The sequence below is a fragment of the Podarcis liolepis genome (assembly GCF_965112155.1).
Source record: "Podarcis liolepis genome assembly, chromosome: 11".
In the NCBI taxonomy this organism is placed as follows: domain Eukaryota; kingdom Metazoa; phylum Chordata; class Lepidosauria; order Squamata; family Lacertidae; genus Podarcis; species Podarcis liolepis.
In genome coordinates, this window is record NC_139565.1 from 46,581,708 (window position 1) to 46,601,940 (window position 20,233).

At 43.4% G+C, this 20,233-nt stretch overlaps 1 protein-coding gene across 4 annotated transcripts in view; it reads left to right on the forward strand.

Annotated features, from left to right (window-relative positions):
• The first annotated feature begins 366 nt into the window (after positions 1–366).
• LOC310688880 (complement component C6-like) overlaps positions 367–20,233 on the forward strand; it is a 29,325-nt gene continuing 9,458 nt past the window's right edge. The window contains exons 1-12 of one of the 4 annotated variants that reach the window (XM_083465798.1): positions 367–384; positions 1,277–1,355; positions 3,274–3,461; positions 4,909–5,065; positions 6,866–7,010; positions 7,655–7,796; positions 9,656–9,794; positions 10,403–10,603; positions 14,593–14,833; positions 16,169–16,291; positions 17,907–18,073; positions 19,462–19,687. In XM_083465798.1, coding sequence (XP_083321924.1) covers positions 3,310–3,461; positions 4,909–5,065; positions 6,866–7,010; positions 7,655–7,796; positions 9,656–9,794; positions 10,403–10,603; positions 14,593–14,833; positions 16,169–16,291; positions 17,907–18,073; positions 19,462–19,687 — 1,693 coding nt within the window. In that variant the 5' untranslated portion in view covers positions 367–384; positions 1,277–1,355; positions 3,274–3,309. Of the gene's footprint in view, positions 385–1,213; positions 1,356–1,613; positions 1,684–2,391; positions 2,679–3,273; positions 3,462–4,908; positions 5,066–6,865; positions 7,011–7,654; positions 7,797–9,655; positions 9,795–10,402; positions 10,604–14,592; positions 14,834–16,168; positions 16,292–17,906; positions 18,074–19,461; positions 19,688–20,233 lie in introns of those variants that run through there. The other 3 variants (XM_083465796.1, XM_083465797.1, XM_083465799.1) reach the window with 3 other exon arrangements.

The window sequence follows — 20,233 nt, forward strand, 5'->3', positions numbered from 1 at the left end:
TCTACACAAAGGAACTTCTCCTCTCTCTCCTGATCCCATGCACCCAACTGTGTCACCCTAAATCTGTTCTGGGGTTTTCCCCAACCTTCTGGAGCAGATCTAGAGATGGCACTGGGGCATTTGGAGAAAGGAAGAGCAAGAGGAACTTTGTATTCTATCAAAAGTTATAGCCAAATAACCAGAAAAGGGGAGCACAACTTGCTTAGGTTGATAGGCAGTAGCTTTCCTTCATTTGAATGTAGCCAATGAGCATGAGCGTTTAGAGAGCCAATCAGGTGTTATGAGCCATCAAACCTCTGAAATACACTTTCCCCAAAAGGTTGCCACAATTTTGGCCACTACTGTATTTAGAATCTATTGGCATATGAACTCATAGCAAGAAAGGTAAGGTACACATCCGGTAAGTAAATGACTTCCACTGGTTTGCTTATTCATTGGTGGTTTTAGTTACAGATAGGTAGCCGTGTTGGTCTGCCAGAGTCAAAACAAAAAAATTCCTTCCAGTAGCACCTTAAAGACCAACTAAGTTAGTTCTTGGTATGAGCTTTCGTGTGCAAGCACACTTCTTCAGATACACTGAAACAGAAGTTGCCAGTTCCTTCTATATAGTGAGAAGGTGGGGAGGGGTATTACTCAGAAGGGTGGTGGGAATAGACTGGAAAGAGAAGCTGCTGAATTACAACTCATTACCAAACTTAAAACCATGGAGAGACCTGGCCTGAACAAAGACATTGGATTCTTATCTCATTATACATGACAAAGCCATTTCTCACCTTCTCACCCCTTGCTTTTTCCTGTAAGACCTATTGCAGTCGTTAAGAGTCGTCAACAGGCTCATCTCAGCTATCTGCCAATCACCCATTCCCACCACCCTTCTGAGTAATACCCCTCCCCACCTTCTCACTATATAGAAGGATCTGGCAACTTCTGTTTCAGTGTATCTGAAGAAGTGTGCTTGCACACGAAAGCTCATACCAAGAACTAACTTAGTTGGTCTTTAAGGTGCTACTGGAAGGAATTTTTTTGTATTGGTGGTTTTGTTGTTGTTGTGGAAGCTACAGACACTTATGCGATTGTTGTAAGTACAAGTTGCAACTATGTCTACTCATGAGTCATGATACAGCACGATGTCAATGAGACTTGCTCCCATAGTTAAGCAGGTTTAGGATTGGATCCCTGGGTTACATTTTAATTGAATGCAAACAAAACCTATGAGTTGCACCATCGCCGTATAAAGACTCCTGTTCTGATGGGCTAATGTCCACATTGCATTTAGGTTGATAGATGCCGCCAAAGGGATTCACTTTGCATGCAGAAGCCTTTTGTGAATTATTATTTTCACACAAATTGCACAGGTAGGTTTTTGCTGTATTTGTATGCAAGGTGACTTGTGGTTACTGTCAATAAACCTACATAGCAGATCTCCAGTTTGGGTGTCTCTTCTAAAAGATCCAACTGATATCCTCCTAGTAAAATAAGGAATGCACCAAAAATGCTTTATGGGGGTGTGGCAAACCCCTTCCGGTCTCAGAGCTGAAAAAAACCTCTAGGGAATAAGATAAGTTGTTAATCTGGTTCAGCTGCTAATGAGGTGTGATTTCTGCTTCCTGCAGGGAATGCTTTGTCACAGAGGAGAACTTCGAGAATTATTTTTTGATCCCAAGGACTGCAATTACGAGCTCTGTAGGAACTGATTTATAATGCTATTTGTTGAGTATGTGAAATAGGGGCTTAGTTAAAAGGAATGAATCAAGTATGGTGAATGATAGCTTTGAAATTCGATGGCAGTCCTTTAGCAACTTTTGCAAGAACAGTGGTGTTATTCATGGCACTGGTAATGTTGTTCTTTGGGTTGTGACCTTTTTATTTCCCTGTTCTGCTCCTGCACCTTTAAAAGAGTCCTGATTCATGAAAATTAAGCCGGTAAAACTGTTCTAGCATTGAGGCAGGTCTGGAGCTTTGCTGTTTTTTCTGGTCGATGAAGAAATAGGTAGCAATTCTAACAGATATGGACAAAATGTTTTGAAATGTTGTAAACGGGGATAAAAATGGTTAGAAAATTCTGTCACATCATGTGAAAGCTAAATATATAAAGGATCAGGGGGTTGTTTTAAAAATGAGGTGAATATTATCATGAATTGGGAAGTTTAATGATGAGAGGAACTGTTGCAATGTAATTGTTAACATGTTTATAAGGTTCACAACTGTTTTGATGCTTTGTGAGTTGCTTATGGGCTGTATTTGAGAGGAATTAGCATTGCAGAGATATTTCTTGAGGAGGCTAATTATTCTCGGATGTGAAAGAACATTGAAAGCTCTTTTATTATTCCTTTAAGAGTCAGTAAAAGATTCCTGGTTCCCAGAAAGTCATGTGCTTTAAATGTGATGACTGAATGTTAGTATCAGGGGGGAAATGAAAAATGAGGGGCTGTATGGCTCCTTTTTCAGCACGGGAAAGGTGGATGTCTGAGTGGAAATAATGTGTGCATGAGAAGGATGGGGCAGAGCTTGCATGCAGCTGCTGCCCCCATCCACACTTTGCTCATAAATATGCCTTTGTGGAACAATCCTAGGCATGTCTACTCAGAAGTAAGTCCCATTGAGTTCAGGCAAGATGGTTTAGGATTGCAGCCTGAGTTCTTCTCACTGCTTGTTCACAGTGGCAGGGGTGGAGCAAGGTGAGTGCGGTGGATGCGGATCACCCCGGTGTCATTTCTGAGGGGGGTGACATTCGGCCCGCCGCCTGCCTGTGACTCCCCATCTGTCTGGGGAAGGGGGGGAGCTGCAGAGTTCCTTCCTTCCCCCTTCGTTTTGACAGCCCCGCACTCCTGGGCTGCTGGAGGAGGCATACAGGCATGTAGGGAGAGGCAGGTAAGTAAACAAGCAGAGGGTGGAGGAAACTCTGGACCCAAACCCTGGAATCCCAAAAAAGTTCAACAACAAAAAGCAATGAGTAGATCACAGGCAGTCTTTTTATACTGTGAGTAGATCACAGTCTCTTGGGAGTCCAACTAGATTTCATTGTGGGGGGTTGACAAGAAATTCTCCGCACCGGGTACCACCTGACCTCGCTACGCCACTGCACAGTGGTACATATTAAAGGCCTTGGGGTCCCATCCTGCTTTCACCATACACTTCCAGTGATTATCACAGTTTGATTCGGCTTCGGTCATTCACTGCAGGGCACCGCACGGTAGATTAGCTATTAAGCTGCCATATTATAACGACGGATGTTGAGCTGTTCTAATGACAACTTCTTTTTCTGCATTGCAGACTTTGCTGACTTTTGCTAACTCCCTGCCTAAAGCTATGGAGAGAAAAATGAATTTCATCCCCCTCCTCCTCCTCCTCCTCCATGCCACAATTGACAGCAGCGTGGGATGCTACTGTGACCATTACCCATGGTCTCCCTGGTCTAGCTGCTCAAGGACTTGTAATTATGGCACTCAAAGTAGGCAAAGGTAGGAGAGATGCGACACCTTTGACTTCACAAACTGATACCTTTTTATCTTTCAAGTTGTCTGTTAGGAATACGCCTAGACGAAAATGTTTTCAGCAGGCATTGAGCAAGGATAGAGGGAACGTGTTTGCCTGATGTCTGTAGACAGGGATGTGGCAATCACACAGGGTCCCTGGACGTTTCACCGTCTATTGATCCCTGTGCCACCACTTAATTTCTCACTGCTACCACCCAGGCCCTACCTGGTACAATACTGAGTCCACTCAGGGATAAACTGGAACATAAACTTTTGTTTATTTATTGCAGTTTAACAAGCGTGTGGTTTCATAAACGGTATCGGTCAATTACAATCATGGGGTGCCTATCCAGACCTATAACTTCCGCTACCTGCTCTCACTCACTAAACCACCTCTCAGATATTTACTTGTCTTCCTAGCCCCTAACTGTTCCTGACTCAGCTTATTTCACTACACTAACTCAACCTACCCACAGACTCTCCCCAATTCACTCCCGCTCCAACCAACCACCCCACTCCCAACAATCTCCTCCCTTCACCCCTCCCAGAGCTGGTTTTATAGTCCCTCTGACTCCGCCCCCTGGGTTCTGATTGGGTAAGCTGTTTAACTATTTCACCTCCAGAACTCTAATATGTTAATGTCACAAGGGAGTTCCAGACTAGACAACATTCGTGGTTGCTTCCAACTCAACGATTCAATGATTCAGTCTAAGAGTGGGTGTTGCCACACTGCAGGATCAATTTCTTGCAAATGTAGAACAAGTACAGGCAATGACCAATTGATGTGCTACTGGACACCTGTGCATCGGGGGGACCCGGAAGTGTAACTGGGGAGGGGGGGCATGATGGGGTGGGACGGGGGAGTAACAGGGCACAATGAGGCATAACGGGGGAGTTGGCTTATGTGCCACCAATGGGAGCCGGGGTCATTTCCTGTATTATGTGGCACTTGTAACAGTGCCAGTTCCACAAATCAAAGTGGTCAAGTGGGTGTATATGGCGTAAGGAGATATTGCAGGTAAACTGCCCCCAAGCTGTTAAGAGCTTTATATACTAACAGTAACACATGTTGTTTCCCCTTTATCTGCCAATTTCCACCCCTGCGACTCACTGCTAATCCTCCTCCCCAAAGTTTTGGAAAACCTGAACTGTTTCAAATAAACTTTTTTCTTTTAGTTTTTATCAGCCCTCTGTCAGACAAGGCAGGCATCTCAATCCTCTGTCCCTTGTGGCAGAGCCAGTGCGACTTGCAGCATTCCAGGTCCATTCAGGTGCCCTTGAGACAAAAGGCTTCCTTGCAGCAGCTAATTGCACATTAATTCATCTTCATTTGTCCTCTTTCACCGGCAGGTTCCAAGGTGGGAATTATTTTGCTTCCCTTGACAGGAACCCTTGACCACGAACATGTCCTCCCCCCCCCCCTGTATTCTAGGCAAATCAGGATGGATGACTATTATATCAAAAACCTCTGTGACCAACTCTGCACAACTCAGGAATCCAGGGCCTGCAACCAGCAGATGTGCCCTATCAATTGCCAGCTTGGAAACTTTGGTCCCTGGTCAGAATGTGATCCCTGTGTTAGAAAACAAGTAAGTGCAAAAATTGAAGGGAGGTGGGCACAAAAGGAAGTCAATGTCAGGGACCGTGCTGAGGAGGGCTGCACTGAGGAGGAATGGTGGGAGCCTCCCCCTCCCCCTGATCAGGATCCTGAATAGGTTTGGAACAGTGGTTTGCAGAGGGACATAGTTCAGAAGGCAGAAGCTGGGAAGTACTGGGTGAGGAACAGCTAGGAGGAGGAGAACTGGGAGAGAGAGAGTTAACAGACTCACTGTCGTTGGAAAGCATCCAGCCCAGGCATAGGCAAACTCAGCCCTCCAGATGTTTTGAGACTACAATTCCCATCATCACTGACCACTGGTTCTGTTGGCTAGGGGTGATGGGAGTTGTAGTCCCAAGACGATATAGAAGCAATGCGGCCGCAAGCTGGTAGCTTGAAAGCAAAACATAATGGGAATGTTGGGACTGTTCCGTGGGAAACAGAGGGACAGTCAATTCACAGTGCAGAGGGCACTGGAATTAGCTCAGAGTGTAATATGAGCTGTACAGGAAGTACAGGAGGAGTTTGTCTCTCGGCTGTTGGAGTTTGAAGAGAGCTGCAAAGACAGAAATAAAGGCATGTAAATACGTTTCTGTCTATCTCTTTCCCCTGCCTGGGGGGCAGGAAAGAGGGGGGGGGTGTTCTTCTCACGCTGAGAAGGATCGCCTATCGCAATCTAGCCTGTATCCTGCTGGGGAATGCAGACAGGGAGGTCATCAGGAGATCAAGCCGGGTGCCTGGAGATTTGCCAGTTTCTTCTGATAAAGGCTTGATTCCCAACAATCTGGGGGGCTGAATTTGCCTATGCCTGGTCCAGCCACTCAGCCCAAGGTCAAGGAGAGCAGATATGGTGGCAGCACAGGAAGCACAGTGGTTGCGAGATCAGGATGCAAGATGTGGAAGTCACCGGGGGATGGGACTAGGGAGGAAGTGGGTGGAACCCTTACTTGGGAGAACCTTCATTCCTTTGAAATGGATTCTTTGTTCTCTAGCTGTGATCATTAAAGTTCTAACTGGTAAGAGACTCCTTTCTCTTTGTTCTGCTTGTCTACGAGCAAGGGGTGGGGGGGAGGAAACTGAGTCCCTGAAGCCTGACAGACAATGAGAAATGCGAGTGAGCCTTTTGTATTATTTTGATTCATTCAAAGTACAGCTCACTATCCATTCTGAAAGTCCCAGCTTCAATGCTCAGCATTTCCAGGTAAGGCTGGGAAAGATTCTCCTTCTGAAACCCTGCACAGCTTCTGCCAGTCATTGTAAGCAATAATGAGCTAGACTGACCATTGGTCTGACTCAGTCTAAGGCTCCTTCCTATCTTCCCACTAACTATTCAACTCAAGACATGCACTGTTTCTTTAAATTTGTCTGGAGAGGGGAGGCAAAATCTCACTGCCCTCTCCTCATACTCTGCTTTCACTAGTGGCACCAGTGTTACGGAATGTTCTCCCTGCTGAACTACAATAGACCCCCATCAGTATTGGCATGCCACCGGCTTATAAAGACACTGCTGTTATACAAGCAGTCCTCTGATCTCCTGGCCTACAAATCCTGTTGTAACTGTTAACTGCTGTTCTATTTTAATGGGCTTTTTAATTGCACATTTGTATTGGGGGTGTTTATTTTAATGTTTTGGTGGAATGGCTTTCTGTGTATTTTAATAATGTGTGTTTCTATTTTTTGGTCATGGGTTTTATACTTGTAAATGACTTAGAAGCCATTTTGGCAATTAAGCAGAATATAAATTACTTGACGGTGGTGGTGGTGATGGTGATGTCCTTGTTCTGCCTTTCAGTTTCGTGTCAGATCCATTATCACACCTTCTCAGTTTAAGGGGCAACCCTGCAATGAGCCACTGGTAGATTCCCGGAGGTGCTACCCAACCAAACAATGCAACATAGAGGAAGTAAACTGCGAGAATAAATTCCAGTGTGAAAATGGTAACCCAGATTTGTATCTTGATTCCTTCAATCTAGATGCACCATTAAAAAAAATTACAGCCATTTTAGTAGTGAAGCAAGTTCCATGTGTGCAGTTGACTGTCTCCTTCCCCCCTGCACCCCTACACTCCTTTCCAATCTGCTGGGGGAACACACAGAGTGAATTTGGAGGGTGTAGGGGAAACAGAAGGAACAGAAGGAGGGGAAGTTCCATTGCATGAGTTGAAGCTGTTCCACTTGTGCAATAACTTTGTTGGATACAGCCCTATTTATTTATTTAAGCTCTGACACCATTTATTTAGGCTCTCTAACCAGTTCTCCATTCCAGATTAGCATCTGAATCTGGAGGGCCATGCACAGGTTCCCTATCCTTGACTTAGTGAAATAATACATTCTTGGTGTGGGTGTTCAATAATCTAAAACAATAGCTTCTAACTCTTAACACTATGGTGTGAAAGGCAGGGCCCATGCCTACCAAATCTATTTTGGCAGGCATCTTGACTGGCTTGATGGCCACTAATGTGGATGGCTTTGAAAGTGAACTAGATAAATTTGTGGGCAGTCACTGTGTGAGAACAGAGTACTGGACTAGATAGGTCTTTAGCCCCGATACAGCAGGTCTTTTCTTATGTTACTGACAACAGGTCGGTGCATTGGCCGAAACTTGGAATGCAATGGCGAAAATGACTGTGGGGACAATTCAGATGAAAGGAACTGTCGCCGTGTGAAGGCTGTGTGCAACAGAAGGCATGAGAGCATTCCTAGCGTGCAGTTAATAGGCCATGGGTAAGGAAGCTATTCTTAGATGCCTTTTGCTTGCTCACATCTATTGAATAAGTTAAAAAGAACACCTTACAAACAGAATATAAATATACCATCCAAGTATGCTTTCTGCATGCACTATTATCACTGTGGTTTCCTAAAAATTGTTGTAAACAGAAAAATATATTGATTACCATAACATGACTGATAATTTAACTTGTTTTAACTGATTTTAATATTGTATTTTTACATTGCTTTTCCTTATATTTGTTGGGGGGATTTATTTGACTGGAGGGGGAATTACAAGGAGCAAATGACAGGCAGAGAAAGGATTAATCCCTCCCTCTTCTACAAATTGCATCCTCTTGCAATTGTTCTGCAATGACTGGATTTCCCAAATGTCTAGTTCAACTGCAGCAGACACTCTACCCCGCCTCCCCCCATATAATGAAGCCACTTGCCTTCACACTTTCCCCACCACAAGGTGGAGCAGAGCAAACTGATAAATCTTGCTAATCCCATTTAAATTATTTTTAAGATACCTCAAAATTCCTACAGAAGTTTCACTTGATCAGAATAACCCACGATCTAAAACCCAGAAGACCCCCTATTCCACTCACAGAGCAACAATTCCTAGAGTTCCCTGGGAAGAGGAGTTGATGTTTAAACAACTCCAAAAGCTGTGGTTAACTTTCATGCCGATGAATTGCGTTAACTCTGAGAAAGATGGAATGAGCTGATAGGAGGTGGTTTTAAAGCTGGTTTCTGATTAGCTGGACGTGGGTGGCGCTGTGGTCTAAACCACCAAGCCTCTTGGGCTTGTCGATCGGAAAGTTGCAGTTCAAATCCCCGCGGCGGGGTGAACTCTCGCTGCTCTGTCCCAGCTCCTAGCAGTTTGAAAGCATGCCAGTGCAAGTATATAAATAGGTACCGCTGCGACAGGAAGGTAAATGGCGTTTCTGTGTGCTCTGGCTTCCGTCATGATGTTCCGTTGTGCCAGAAGTGGTTTAGTCATGCTGGCCACTTGGAAAGCTGTCTGTGGACAAACGCCGGCTCCCTGGGCCTGAAAGCGAGACGAGTGCCGCAACCTCATAGTCGCTTTTGACTGGACTTAACCATCCAGGGGTCCTTTACCTTTACTTCTGCTTAGCTATGAAGGAGCAGGTTCTGCTTTTATAAACAGGCATTCTTAATACATGGGAAAGGTGGGACTAGGGATGGATGAACCTAATCAGTTTCAGTTTCTCTTGGTTTCTCATTTTTCCAATCTTATGCTCAGGTTGCCTCGTTCCCACTTCAGTCTGCGATTTATTTTTAAGTCTCCATGCAAAATTGTATGGATTTTCATATTCCGTTCTCCTAATATAATCATTTTTGTATGCACGTTTACCTAATAGACACATTTTTGCAAGCAGTCTTCCTTGATATATTGCATTTTCTACATTATTTTCACTTATCTACACATCTTTGTGCACATTTCTCACATTTCCCCATGCTTCTCCTTCTTTAGTTGAAGAACTGCATTGCAAAATTTGCAAAAGCGTGAATTTTGAAAGATAGTTTGTGTTTTTGTTCCTGTATTGGTTTGGGAAGTGCACATTATGTAGATTCACACTAAAATGTGAACTAAACAATTCTCTCCCGCATCCCTAGCTAGGATAGACATGAGCAGTGGACAAGTTGAGAGGGATAGGTTTATACTCCAGCCTAGCTACTCAGAATTAAGTCCCACTGGTTTTCAGGCTATCCTTCCCAATAAGTATGCATAGGCACACAGTGTTATTTATTCAGTCAACTCATTTATCCATCTTATTTGACTGACAAGTTGGCCCTTGGTGCTTTTTGTGACCAACCAAACTTTCTGAAATCTTCCCTTTCTCCAGATTTCATATTATGGCACAGGAGAACAGAGGAGAAGTTCTTGGCAATTCTTTTAATGGAGGCAAATGTACACTTGTGAAAAATAATGATACACGGAAGACATTTCGGGTTCCTGCAAACTTAGAGACGGTCAGCTTTCAGGTACCGGTCAAAAAATACAAAACACCAGATCTTGCATACAGAAGCTCTACAATGATTATAAGGCAAATGATATTTTACTTTAGCAACAGAGGACTGGACGTTTTCCAGAAATCTATGCATCTTCGGGCAATATTCATCCTGTTCTATTGGGATTTGAGGCTTGCTGGGTAAGTGGAAGCAGGCAGAGCAAGCAAATCAGGACCCTGGACAGTTCCCCACTATTTGAGCTATGGTAGATGTTGTCGCAGCAAAGGATCAGATCATCTGAAGACTTTTTGTGGTTCTACCCTCTCTGGGAGTCATGTAATTTCCCCCCTGTAGTTTCGTGTTCCTGTATGGCTGTGGAATTGCAGGCACTACAGTGGAGTCATCCCCAGAGTCCAAAGATGAAGGGGAAACCATGTTTTTAGGCCAAAATAATGGAGAAAGTGCTGCTGAAGGCTCCCTACCCCCCAAGTGGGGTGACTTTTGGGACATCTGAACCTGAGTCCTCCTTGGTGACATGCTGATCTGGATGTAGGAGACATAATTTTTGAATAGAACTATGCCTTATATTTATTGTGGGTGCATATCATTAAAAAGGGTGTCTCTGTTTTCCCTCTCCACAGACAGAGAATGAAGAGGACGATGTTGCATCTGATTTTTACAGTGATTTAATTCCTCTAGAGTCTTCTTCCTCTGGAAGCAGCTCTTCCTCTAGCTCAGACACACAATCTTCTGGAATCCCATTGCTCTTCTCCAAAAAGACTAAAGTGGAGGTCACATCTTCATCCTCCTTCAGAGAGGCTGTGCAAGCGTCATATAAAAAGGTACTCATGTTTTTGTTCTCTCCTTTTTTTCAGTCTCTGTCCACCAGTGCTGAATTCAAGTCTTGACCAGCAGAAGCTGAAAAGGATATGGTTTATTTTCCAGGGAACACAAAACCTTTCCTCTACTGAAGTATCTGTATTGTGGGAAAGCAGAAAATTGTATCATAGGTCTGAAAGTGTTGATCAAAGCAGATTAGTTTAGAGCAGTCCATTCAGATCATTGAAAGGGAATACAGAGACATTATATTTCATATACAGCTTATATGTTTTTTTCTTTTTAAATGTCTCCTGATGGGTGAAATTAGACTTTTTCTAAGCCCAATGAAACCACTACAATACAACTGAAATAAGAGTGATCTTTTCTTGTTTAGCAACGTCTGGTGGTGCAGGAAAGACAGATAATACTAGATACATTGCAATCAGGGCTGGGGGAGAAACACTATCATAAAGTTTAAGACGTGTCTATTGAGAATGTTTCTGTACTGAGATTAAGGTTAGTAGTCCTGATTGCATCTGATCAAAAACTTCTATGCATTTGTGTTTGAACAGAGACAATGCTTTTCCTGTTTCAATACAGCTGTTAGTTTCTGCAGCGATGCTGAGATGAATCTATTTTTATCAGGGAAGATCACCACACTCATTTTGCATACATTTATGCAATTAACCGCAGACTGAGCTTTTGCATTCCGTTGCTATTTAATACCAACTTTTACACACACACCCTTTCAACAACCATGTGCATTAAATCTGACAACCAAAGATCACTGGAGCAAGTGAGGCTTGCAACAAAATGGTGTGATGTATCCTCACTTCCTAGCAGTGGTGTTCCTGTTCAGGGTTCCTGCCACCCAGCCATACCCATCTCCAGGATGATATCAGTGTAAGGAACTCAGGAAGTTGTATTGCATTTCTCTGCCCACCTAATTTTCAGTTTTCTGTTTCCCATCTGACCATCAATGTTCTGTGGCTGCTGAAAATACTCAGCCCTCACTGGGCTGTAATTTTAGGTGGGTGTGGGTGTATGTTACTGTTTGTTTTAGGTTTTGTGTACTTCTGCCAAAACTGAAGTCCCCCAGAGAATGCTAATATTCTTGTCTCCGTGACTCCATTTTTGTCGACACTCACCGCCTGAGGTTGCTATCGAAGGCTGTGATGCTGGTTTAGACTTTTGATCTGATCAAGCAAGGCAATTCTTTTCATGTCTTGACAAAAAAAACGAAGGGAATTTACTTCCAAACCAGTTATATTTATTCTGCACTAGGGAAAGGGGAGAATTTAGATCCGAGTTGCATTTAAAAGCAAACATCCACACTTTTTGAAACAATATAAACAGAGCCGTTTTTTGAAATTTGCACTTGTCTGAATTTTGCAATGCAGTTCCCCAGTCAAGGAATGTGTACAAAACTGCATATACTAGGATAAAGTGTGCATATATTGGTGAAAAATAGCAGACTAATATGCATCATAGCATATTGTTTCAGTAAAAATTTCAGATTGTCCAGTAAAAATATATATCTTTTGAGAATTTTTCACTAAAATGCAGATGAGTTTTCAAGATTATATTTTTTAAAAAATGGTAGACTGCTGTGGAAATGTGGAGAACTAGATTGAGATAGGAAAAAATGGCAGAAACCAAAACTGACAGATTCACCCATACCTATTCTGCACAGATATCACTGGTGCTAAATCTAGATGCCTTTTTGCCCTAATATCTCTGGCAACAGTTAAGATGAGACCTAGTGTGGTTCAGGGACTAAAGTGTTGAAGTAGATTTCAGGCAACCTGGTTTTAACTTGCCGCTTGACCAGGAAGTTCACTAGATGACCTTGGGCAAATCATGACATCTCAACCTAGCCGACTTCTCAGGGTTGTCATGAGTATAAAATGGGAGGGAGGACCTTTTGCACTGTGGCTTGAATTCTTTAAAGGAAAAATGGCATATAAATGTAATGAGCAAATCTCTCTTTTTTTCTGGAAAGCATATTCTGCATGGTGAGTTGGTTTTTTTATCATGGTGCAACATTTGTCCTTTCTTTCTAATGTATACTTGTAAATTCTAAATGAATTCATAATAGCCTGCTGTGATGGGATGATTAGCTGCTTGTGCGTAAAATCGTGGTCCCTCAGAGTTTGTGCAACTCCACAAACCTCTGTGTGTGACAGAGCTCCTCAGACATGTCTGCCCTAGTCACTTGCAGATTCCGACAGTGGTTGTTTTCGGAAGCGCTTCCAGCATAGGAGCTCCTTAACGGAAACACGTCTTCTGGACTCACGACGTGACAGCTTCCGCCGAGGAAAGGGTCTCCCTATGGGAGCTTCTGACACCTCCCCACTGTTCTCGCTGGACGTGTCCCGGACCCCTCCCTCTTGCTCGCTTTCCCTCAGAGATCCTTCCCCTTCCCTGCTAGTTCCTGCTTTAGCTGCTGCGTCTCTCTCCGCATTCCTGAGACCTTCCTCCAGAGACCCATCTCTCCCTCTGCTGGTCCCTACTTTCGCTGCTGAGTCCCTCCCAGCCTCCAGGAGCCCTCTCCCCACCTGTTCCTCCGATGGCAGTTCCCTGACACCTATGTTTCAGTAAAAGTGTGGGTGTTATGGGGTATAATGTTTATTTTTTAAAGTAATGTTCTTGGTAGCATTTGTTTAACAAGTAAAAAAATTCTTTTCCCAAGTGAAACAAATATGAACATAATTACTCTAGTGTCTGCAGTGTAGAGATAAGCTTTTCTCTTAAACCAGTTTATTTATTCATTCATATACTGTATAAAATATCACAGTAGAAACAAGAGCCAGGGATTGTAAATGGGAAAAGATTTTAGAAATAAATAAATTGTTGGAGCCGGAGCTAGTGATTTGTCCATTTACTGATAGCATGTAATAAATAGAACATTCTGGACAGAATTGTTGTAATTTGCAATAAAAGGAACCAAAAATCAAGAAAGAACTAAAGTTAAGTTTCTCACCAACAAATTCATTGCCGTAAGATGTGGCGCAGGTGGCTAGTTTTATTGGCCTTCAAAGGTGAAGAGACATAATCATGGAGGGATAGTCCTTTTGGCTGCTATTAGCCATCACTCCCACTTATGGTGAACTCAGATGTTGAGTGCTGACACAAATTCATCCAGAATTGGGCAAATGATAAACAAGAGGTATTAGGGGTGTGTGTGTGTGTGTGTGTGTGTGTGTGTGTGTGTGTGTAGGTATGTACTATAGGTATTCACCTGTGAACTGCTCCACTGTATTCACATACCCTCCACCTCTTTGAAGCCCAAATCTGGGACACCATCTTCCTGTATGCCATCTTCCCCATTTTTTATCACAACAGCATGGCGGCCATTTTGGTTGCCATGATCTTGTGCAATTTCACATCACAGTTCCCCCCAGGCAAAAAAAAAATATTGCTTTTTTCAAGCATGGCACCCATAAATGTGTGTTTGGGGGCATCACATGAGATCATGGCCCTCCCAAAAGTGCTAAGTAGGGGGGAATTGCACTGTGAGATCACAGCAAGCAAAATGGCTGCCATTCTCTTGTGATAAAAAAATGGGATGTCCAGGTTTTTTGGGGGACACTTATGGGGTATGTTTTCAGCCCTGAGAAACACTACAATTCAAGTGACAGCAGCACATGAAATGGTTTTCTCTGTGGTGGCTCCAAGGTGTTCTGGAATGCCCATCTATTTCCAGGTATATCTTGTGGCAATTGATATACTTTTTTTGGCCTTGGATCAAGGTGCTGTCCTAGGCATTTGGATGAGTAGCAGTTCCCCCTCCTGCTATTTTATGTTGCTGCACTCCTGTTTTGCTGCTCATGTGATCTTGTTGAGCGTTGTGCTTTTAATTCATGGTTTTAATGAATTTTATGTTGTTTTAAAACCATTGTCATTTTATGTAACGTGCCCTGGGAGCATTTGGTGAAGAATGGCCATAAAAATCAAATAAGTGCCTTATTAGCAACTGGGACAGACTCTAACTTTAATTCTTCCATTTTAGAACTCCAACTTTATTAGAGTCCATAAGGTGATTGCTGTGTCGAACTTCACAGTGAAAGAGTCAGACTTGCACCTCTCTGGAGTTTTCCTACAGGCCCTCAACAGCCTGCCTCTGGAGTACAACTATGCCCTTTACAGCCAGATATTCAATGACTTTGGGACTCATTACTATACTTCTGGTTCAATGGGGGGCACGTATGACCTCCTCTATCAATACAGTGCTGAAGAGCTGAGAAATTCAGGTATGTGGCAGTTAGCTAGGGAAGATCACATCACCATTTTGACAGCAGTAAATGGCCCTGTTTGGGAGAGAATGGGAGAGGGTATGCAACAGTTTCTTTTTAAAAAACCAAACTTTTCCAGAAGTCTCTTTAGTGATATAATGAAATATAATGATATGCATGAGGGAATATTGTACCAAATCTTGGGGGCAGGGGACCTGAAAAAGGAATGTTTATTTAGATTTCCCATGAAGAGGGCACAAAGAGGAATGTTTAAATTATGAACAGTGCAGTTCCTCTCTTATGCCTGCTCTGACCAATGACGTCTTGAGTAACTGAGTAAATTTGGTTGTGTGCATGTTTGGTTTGTGTGACATTTCCTTGGTTCCATCCACTCTTCCTCAGCAACACCCCCCTATAACTCCCATTGTTTCTACCACAGACCTGTAAACCTTGCCCTTGCAGGAACACCATGGCAGCTAGGTTTCTGAACTCTGGCATGCTTCATCCTCTCACATCCAGTTCTGGCAATATAGAAATGAAAAATGTATAGACTTTTCCTTTGTTTGAAAAATCATACTTTAAAGTTTGCTGCACAAGACTCCTGTGGATTTATCTGCCTAGATTAGAATTTGGCAAGCAATCCATTCTGGATGGGCTGCTGTACCTACAAATTTCATCCTCTCTGCCAATTTCATCCTCATCTAGAAAAAGGCAGGTGGGGGCATTTTTACATCATCCATTGTAGTTAATTGGGTGGATCCAATTTGGTTCTAAATGATTTGCTCTGGAAAGACAGAGAGCACCATTGAAACAGATCCTACTGCTTCCCAAAGCTGCACATGCAGAAGCAAGTTGAATCTTGTGGTCAAAGCATACCCCTAGAACTCATCAGGGGCTCAGCTAGATTGGCAAAGAAAAAGTGTTTTATATGCGTTTTATATGCATTATAACAATGTGACACCAATGCGATTTCTCATACAAAGTTTACAGTGCATTTTCCTGAAACACTTATTTGATGTGTCTAGAACCAGCCTAGGTTTGTGTTATTTTGTATTATTTAAGATTGCTGGAATTCTGATTCCAAACCAGGCACATATTGTTATTTTTCTGTAATAGCAGAATGCTGCCAGACATGAGACTTAGGAGCTGCTCCTTTCTGCTTACTCACTAAGGTGCGTTGACCAGTTTCAGCCAGTTCTGATGAACAACATTTGCTCTCCACTTCGGAAAGAGACAGTGAGCTATTCCCACAGTGTTGTTTGCAAGGCAGAACAATAAGTAAAAATAACATGAATGCTGAGTTGCTTTGTGAATTTTTAAGTACTGGGGACATGATTTCTCTCCCCACTACAGGTTTAACAGAGCAAGAAGCAAATGAGTGTGTCCGGACAGAAACAACGAGGCGTATCTTTTTCAGGAAGAAAAAGCAAGTGCATACAGATTGCATCAACAACAGAATGAGTGAGAAGCATGAAGGTAGCTATAAAGGATAGTGGATTTCTAGCGATCCTATTGCCTCGAAGTGTGTCGTGGTGAATAGTAAGAATAAGCAATAACCTCAATGTCCTTTGTTTTTCCAGTGGCAAATACTTGCAAAGAGTGCATTATGTTGATATCCAGGGATTCAGCTTTTTTCATTCTTTAAAAAATAACCTCCATTAAATTCTGCTCTAGAATAGTCTCAATGTTCAGGATTTCAAAGCACTGTGAGAGACTAATTGCTTTTGGGGAGGGTTAACTGAAGCAGACATGGTCAAGGAATTTAGCGCTTTCTCTGCTGCTGTCCTTGGAAATCTCATTTTTTTCTGTAGCTGCTATTTTCATTAGGAGGAAATACCTCCCTTAAAGGTAAAGGTAAAGGTAAAGGGACCCCTGACCATTAGGTCCAGTCATGACCGGCTTTGGGGTTGTGGCACTCATCTCGCTTAACTGGCTGAGGGAGCCGGCATACAGATTCCAGGTCATGTGGCCAGCATGACTAAGCCGCTTCTGGCGAACCAGAGCAGCACACGGAAACACTGTTTACCTTCCCGCCAGAGCAGCTTTCGAACTGCTAGGTTGGCAGGAGCAGGGACCGAGCAATGGCAGCTCACCCCGTCGCGGGGATTCGAACCGCTGACCTGTGGTTTAACCCACAGCGCCACCCGTGTCCCTAATACCTCCCTTAGCAGATGCTATTTGCTTATTTATTTATTTTTTTAAAAAAGAGTGTCAAATGCATGTCGACTCTAATTTGATCTTGACAGTTTCAGCTGACAAGTGGCTAATAAAGGAAGAAACGTAAGTAAAGAAATGGAATGTACTGTGGAAAGCTCCATCCTGCATCTTGCATACACTATGTAAATTAAATGAACTTACACCTGCCCTACCCAGTGACCTTCCTTGGTGTATAAGTCTCTATTCTTTTGGTGCACTGATGTAATACTGCAGTCTGCTCTGCTCTTGTTCAGCACAAGCTTATTCCATTCCCCCTCCCACCCAATTTTCTGATTACTTCCCCTCCAACAGTCAGTCAGCATTCCATAGCCACTGACCTCGCTGGACTATTTAGTGGCTTTTTCTCTAATTCACTAAGGTGACATTCAGTGATGTTAGGTAACCCATTTTTCTCTGCTCGCACAGTTTGGGATTAAACTGTGTGGGCAAAAAAACAGCATCTCTGCAAGCGGCGACAACCAGCTTGCAAGTGGCAGGTGCCAACGTTTGCCAACGTTCAGATGATAGCTGGTGCATGCAAAGCCCTGTGTGCCAATAATCATGCCAGCACTTGCTATGTAGCTCAAGCACTGACCATCAGTGTTGCCTTCAAAACAAACCTCATTTTCAGCTAAGCTGACTCACGTTTGACATAATATATGATGACAGAAACAAGCAGGTGGGCATGGCTTGGTCAAAATGGCTTCATGGACCAAATAGAGAGACCTAATAGACCTAATTATGCCCATGGGCTGGAGGTTTGTCATGGCCAGTATGTCATTCATTCTTTCAGGTGGTTTTCTGCAAACCACCGTCTGCGTCGATTTTGAATAGATGCTGTGAATTTGAGCATTGATCTGGTAACCAAAAACCACTCCTTTCAAATCTGTTCCAGGTTCTTTTCTTCAGTCCTCTGAAAAGTCTATCTCATTAGTAAAAGGAGGGAGGTCTGAATACGCGGCAGCCCTGGCCTGGGAAAAGAAAGGATCTTTCCCAGAGCATGCCGTGTACACAAATTGGCTGGAATCGACCAAAGACAATCCAATCGTTGTTGATTTTGAGGTAGGAAAGCAGAAGCAATGAAGCAGTGTATCCTTTTAGCCCACAAAGAGATGAACATAGGTCCTCGGTTCACAATGGGGAAAGCATTTATTAATCTTGTTGTGGATATTCTGGTCACAAAATAAAGTTAAAGAGATAGGTAGAACATCTGATTTGCATTCAGAAGATCCAAGCTTCAACCCCTTGCATCTCAAGCCAGGACTGAAACCAGGCAGTGTAGACTAGGTTTCCTCAACCTTTTCGAACCTGCTTTTAGCCCAAACATGTTTTTGGGAGACCTGTTTCTTAATCTTAGGCCAGACATCTGCATGGTGGTAGAGTTCCTCTTGGCACTCCCCTTGGATCCAGTATACCTGAAGGAGCATCTCCACCTCCATCGTTCTGCCCGGACACTGAGGTCCAGCGCCGAGGGCCTTCTGGTGGTTCCCTCACTACGAGAAGCCAAGTTACAGGGAACCAGGCAGAGGGCCTTCTCAGTAGTGGCACCCGCCCTGTGGAACGCCCTCCCATCAGATGTCAAAGAGAAAAATAACTACCAAACTTTTAGAAGACATCTGAAGGCAGCCCAGTTTAGGGAAGCTTTTAATGTTTAATAGGTTATTGTATTTTAATGTTTTGTTGGAAGCCGCCCAGAGTGGCTGGGGAAACCCAGCCAGATGGGCGGGGTATGTATAAATAAATAAATAAATAAATAAATAAAATATAATATAATATCAGCCCACAACTCAATCGGAGGCACCTACCCACCAGATGAAGACCAGTGGTATAGACAATTGGTGGGTATCTACTGAAGTGGGTAAAAGAATAGTCCAACTTGGTTTAAGGCAGCTCCCTGTGTTCTTATAACTTTGTAAAGCACCTAAGGAGAGATGCAATTCTTCAGGTGTTGTGGAACTCCAACCACATAACTATTCTCTTTGTAAAACACTCTGAGTCGTCGCCCCCCCCCCTTTTAAGAGTTTGGATGTGATATCCTGCTTTATCACTACGCGAAGGAGTCTCAAAGCAGCTAACATTCTCCTTTCCCTTCCTTGCCCACAACAAACACTCTGTGAGGTGAGTGGGCCTGAGAGACTTCAAAAAAGTATGACTAGCCCAAGGTCACCCAGTAACTGCATGTGGAGGAGCAGAGACACAAACCCGGTTCCCCAGATTACGAGTCTGTCGCTCTTAACCACTACACCAAACTGGCTCTCTAAGTGTTAGAATTTAAACAATCGAGCACTGTATAAATTTTATGAACCAAACAAATAGCTCCCATCATCCTGAACACTGCCCATTTGGTGATGAGCGTTGGCTTCCAACGGCATCTTGAAGACCACATGTCCCCCGTTCCTGAGATAAAGATGCACTGCACTTGATGTTACCGCAAGGCTCTTTTCATTTAGCTGGCTTCCATTTTGGATCTGGTGAAGGAATTCCCGTGTGCGGCAACTAAACGGCATAACCTCAGGAAAGCTCTTGCAGAATACGCGGAGCGATTTGACCCGTGCCGATGCGCTCCCTGCCCCAACAATGGCAGGCCTGTGCTCTCCGGAACCGAATGCCTCTGTGTGTGCCAGGCTGGTACATATGGCGACAACTGTGAGATGAAAGCACCTGATTACAAATCTGGTATAGTCCTTCATAATTTTATTTGCATGCTGCTTTTACGCAAAAAGAATCATGCTCAAAGAAAAGGGATGCACCTCAGGCAACCACCGCAAGAACAGTTTCATAATAACTTAATAAAACAGCAATGTCATAGCAAATATAACAACGTGCAACAACCCTTATAACAACATTTCAGCTTCGCATGGTCCTGATACCATGGCAGAAATGCAGGGAAGTGCAGATACAACTATAACACCTAGAAGAAGAATTTTTGTGTGACAGTGCTCACCAGTACAGGGCACCATCACCTTCTCTTCTTCTTTTGCTGTTTATAGTAGCCATTTTGTGCTGGCACCCACGACACTTTTAAGAAAACATAAGTACCGGTGTTGCATTTTTTAAAAAACCAGGCAGAGGGCCTTCTCAGTAGTGGCTCCCACCCTGTGGAAAACCCTCCCATCAGATGTCAAGGAAATAAACAACTATCTTACTTTTAGAAGACATCTGAAGGCAGCCCAGTTTAGGGAAGCTTTTAATGTTTAATAGGTTATTGTATTTTAGTGTTTT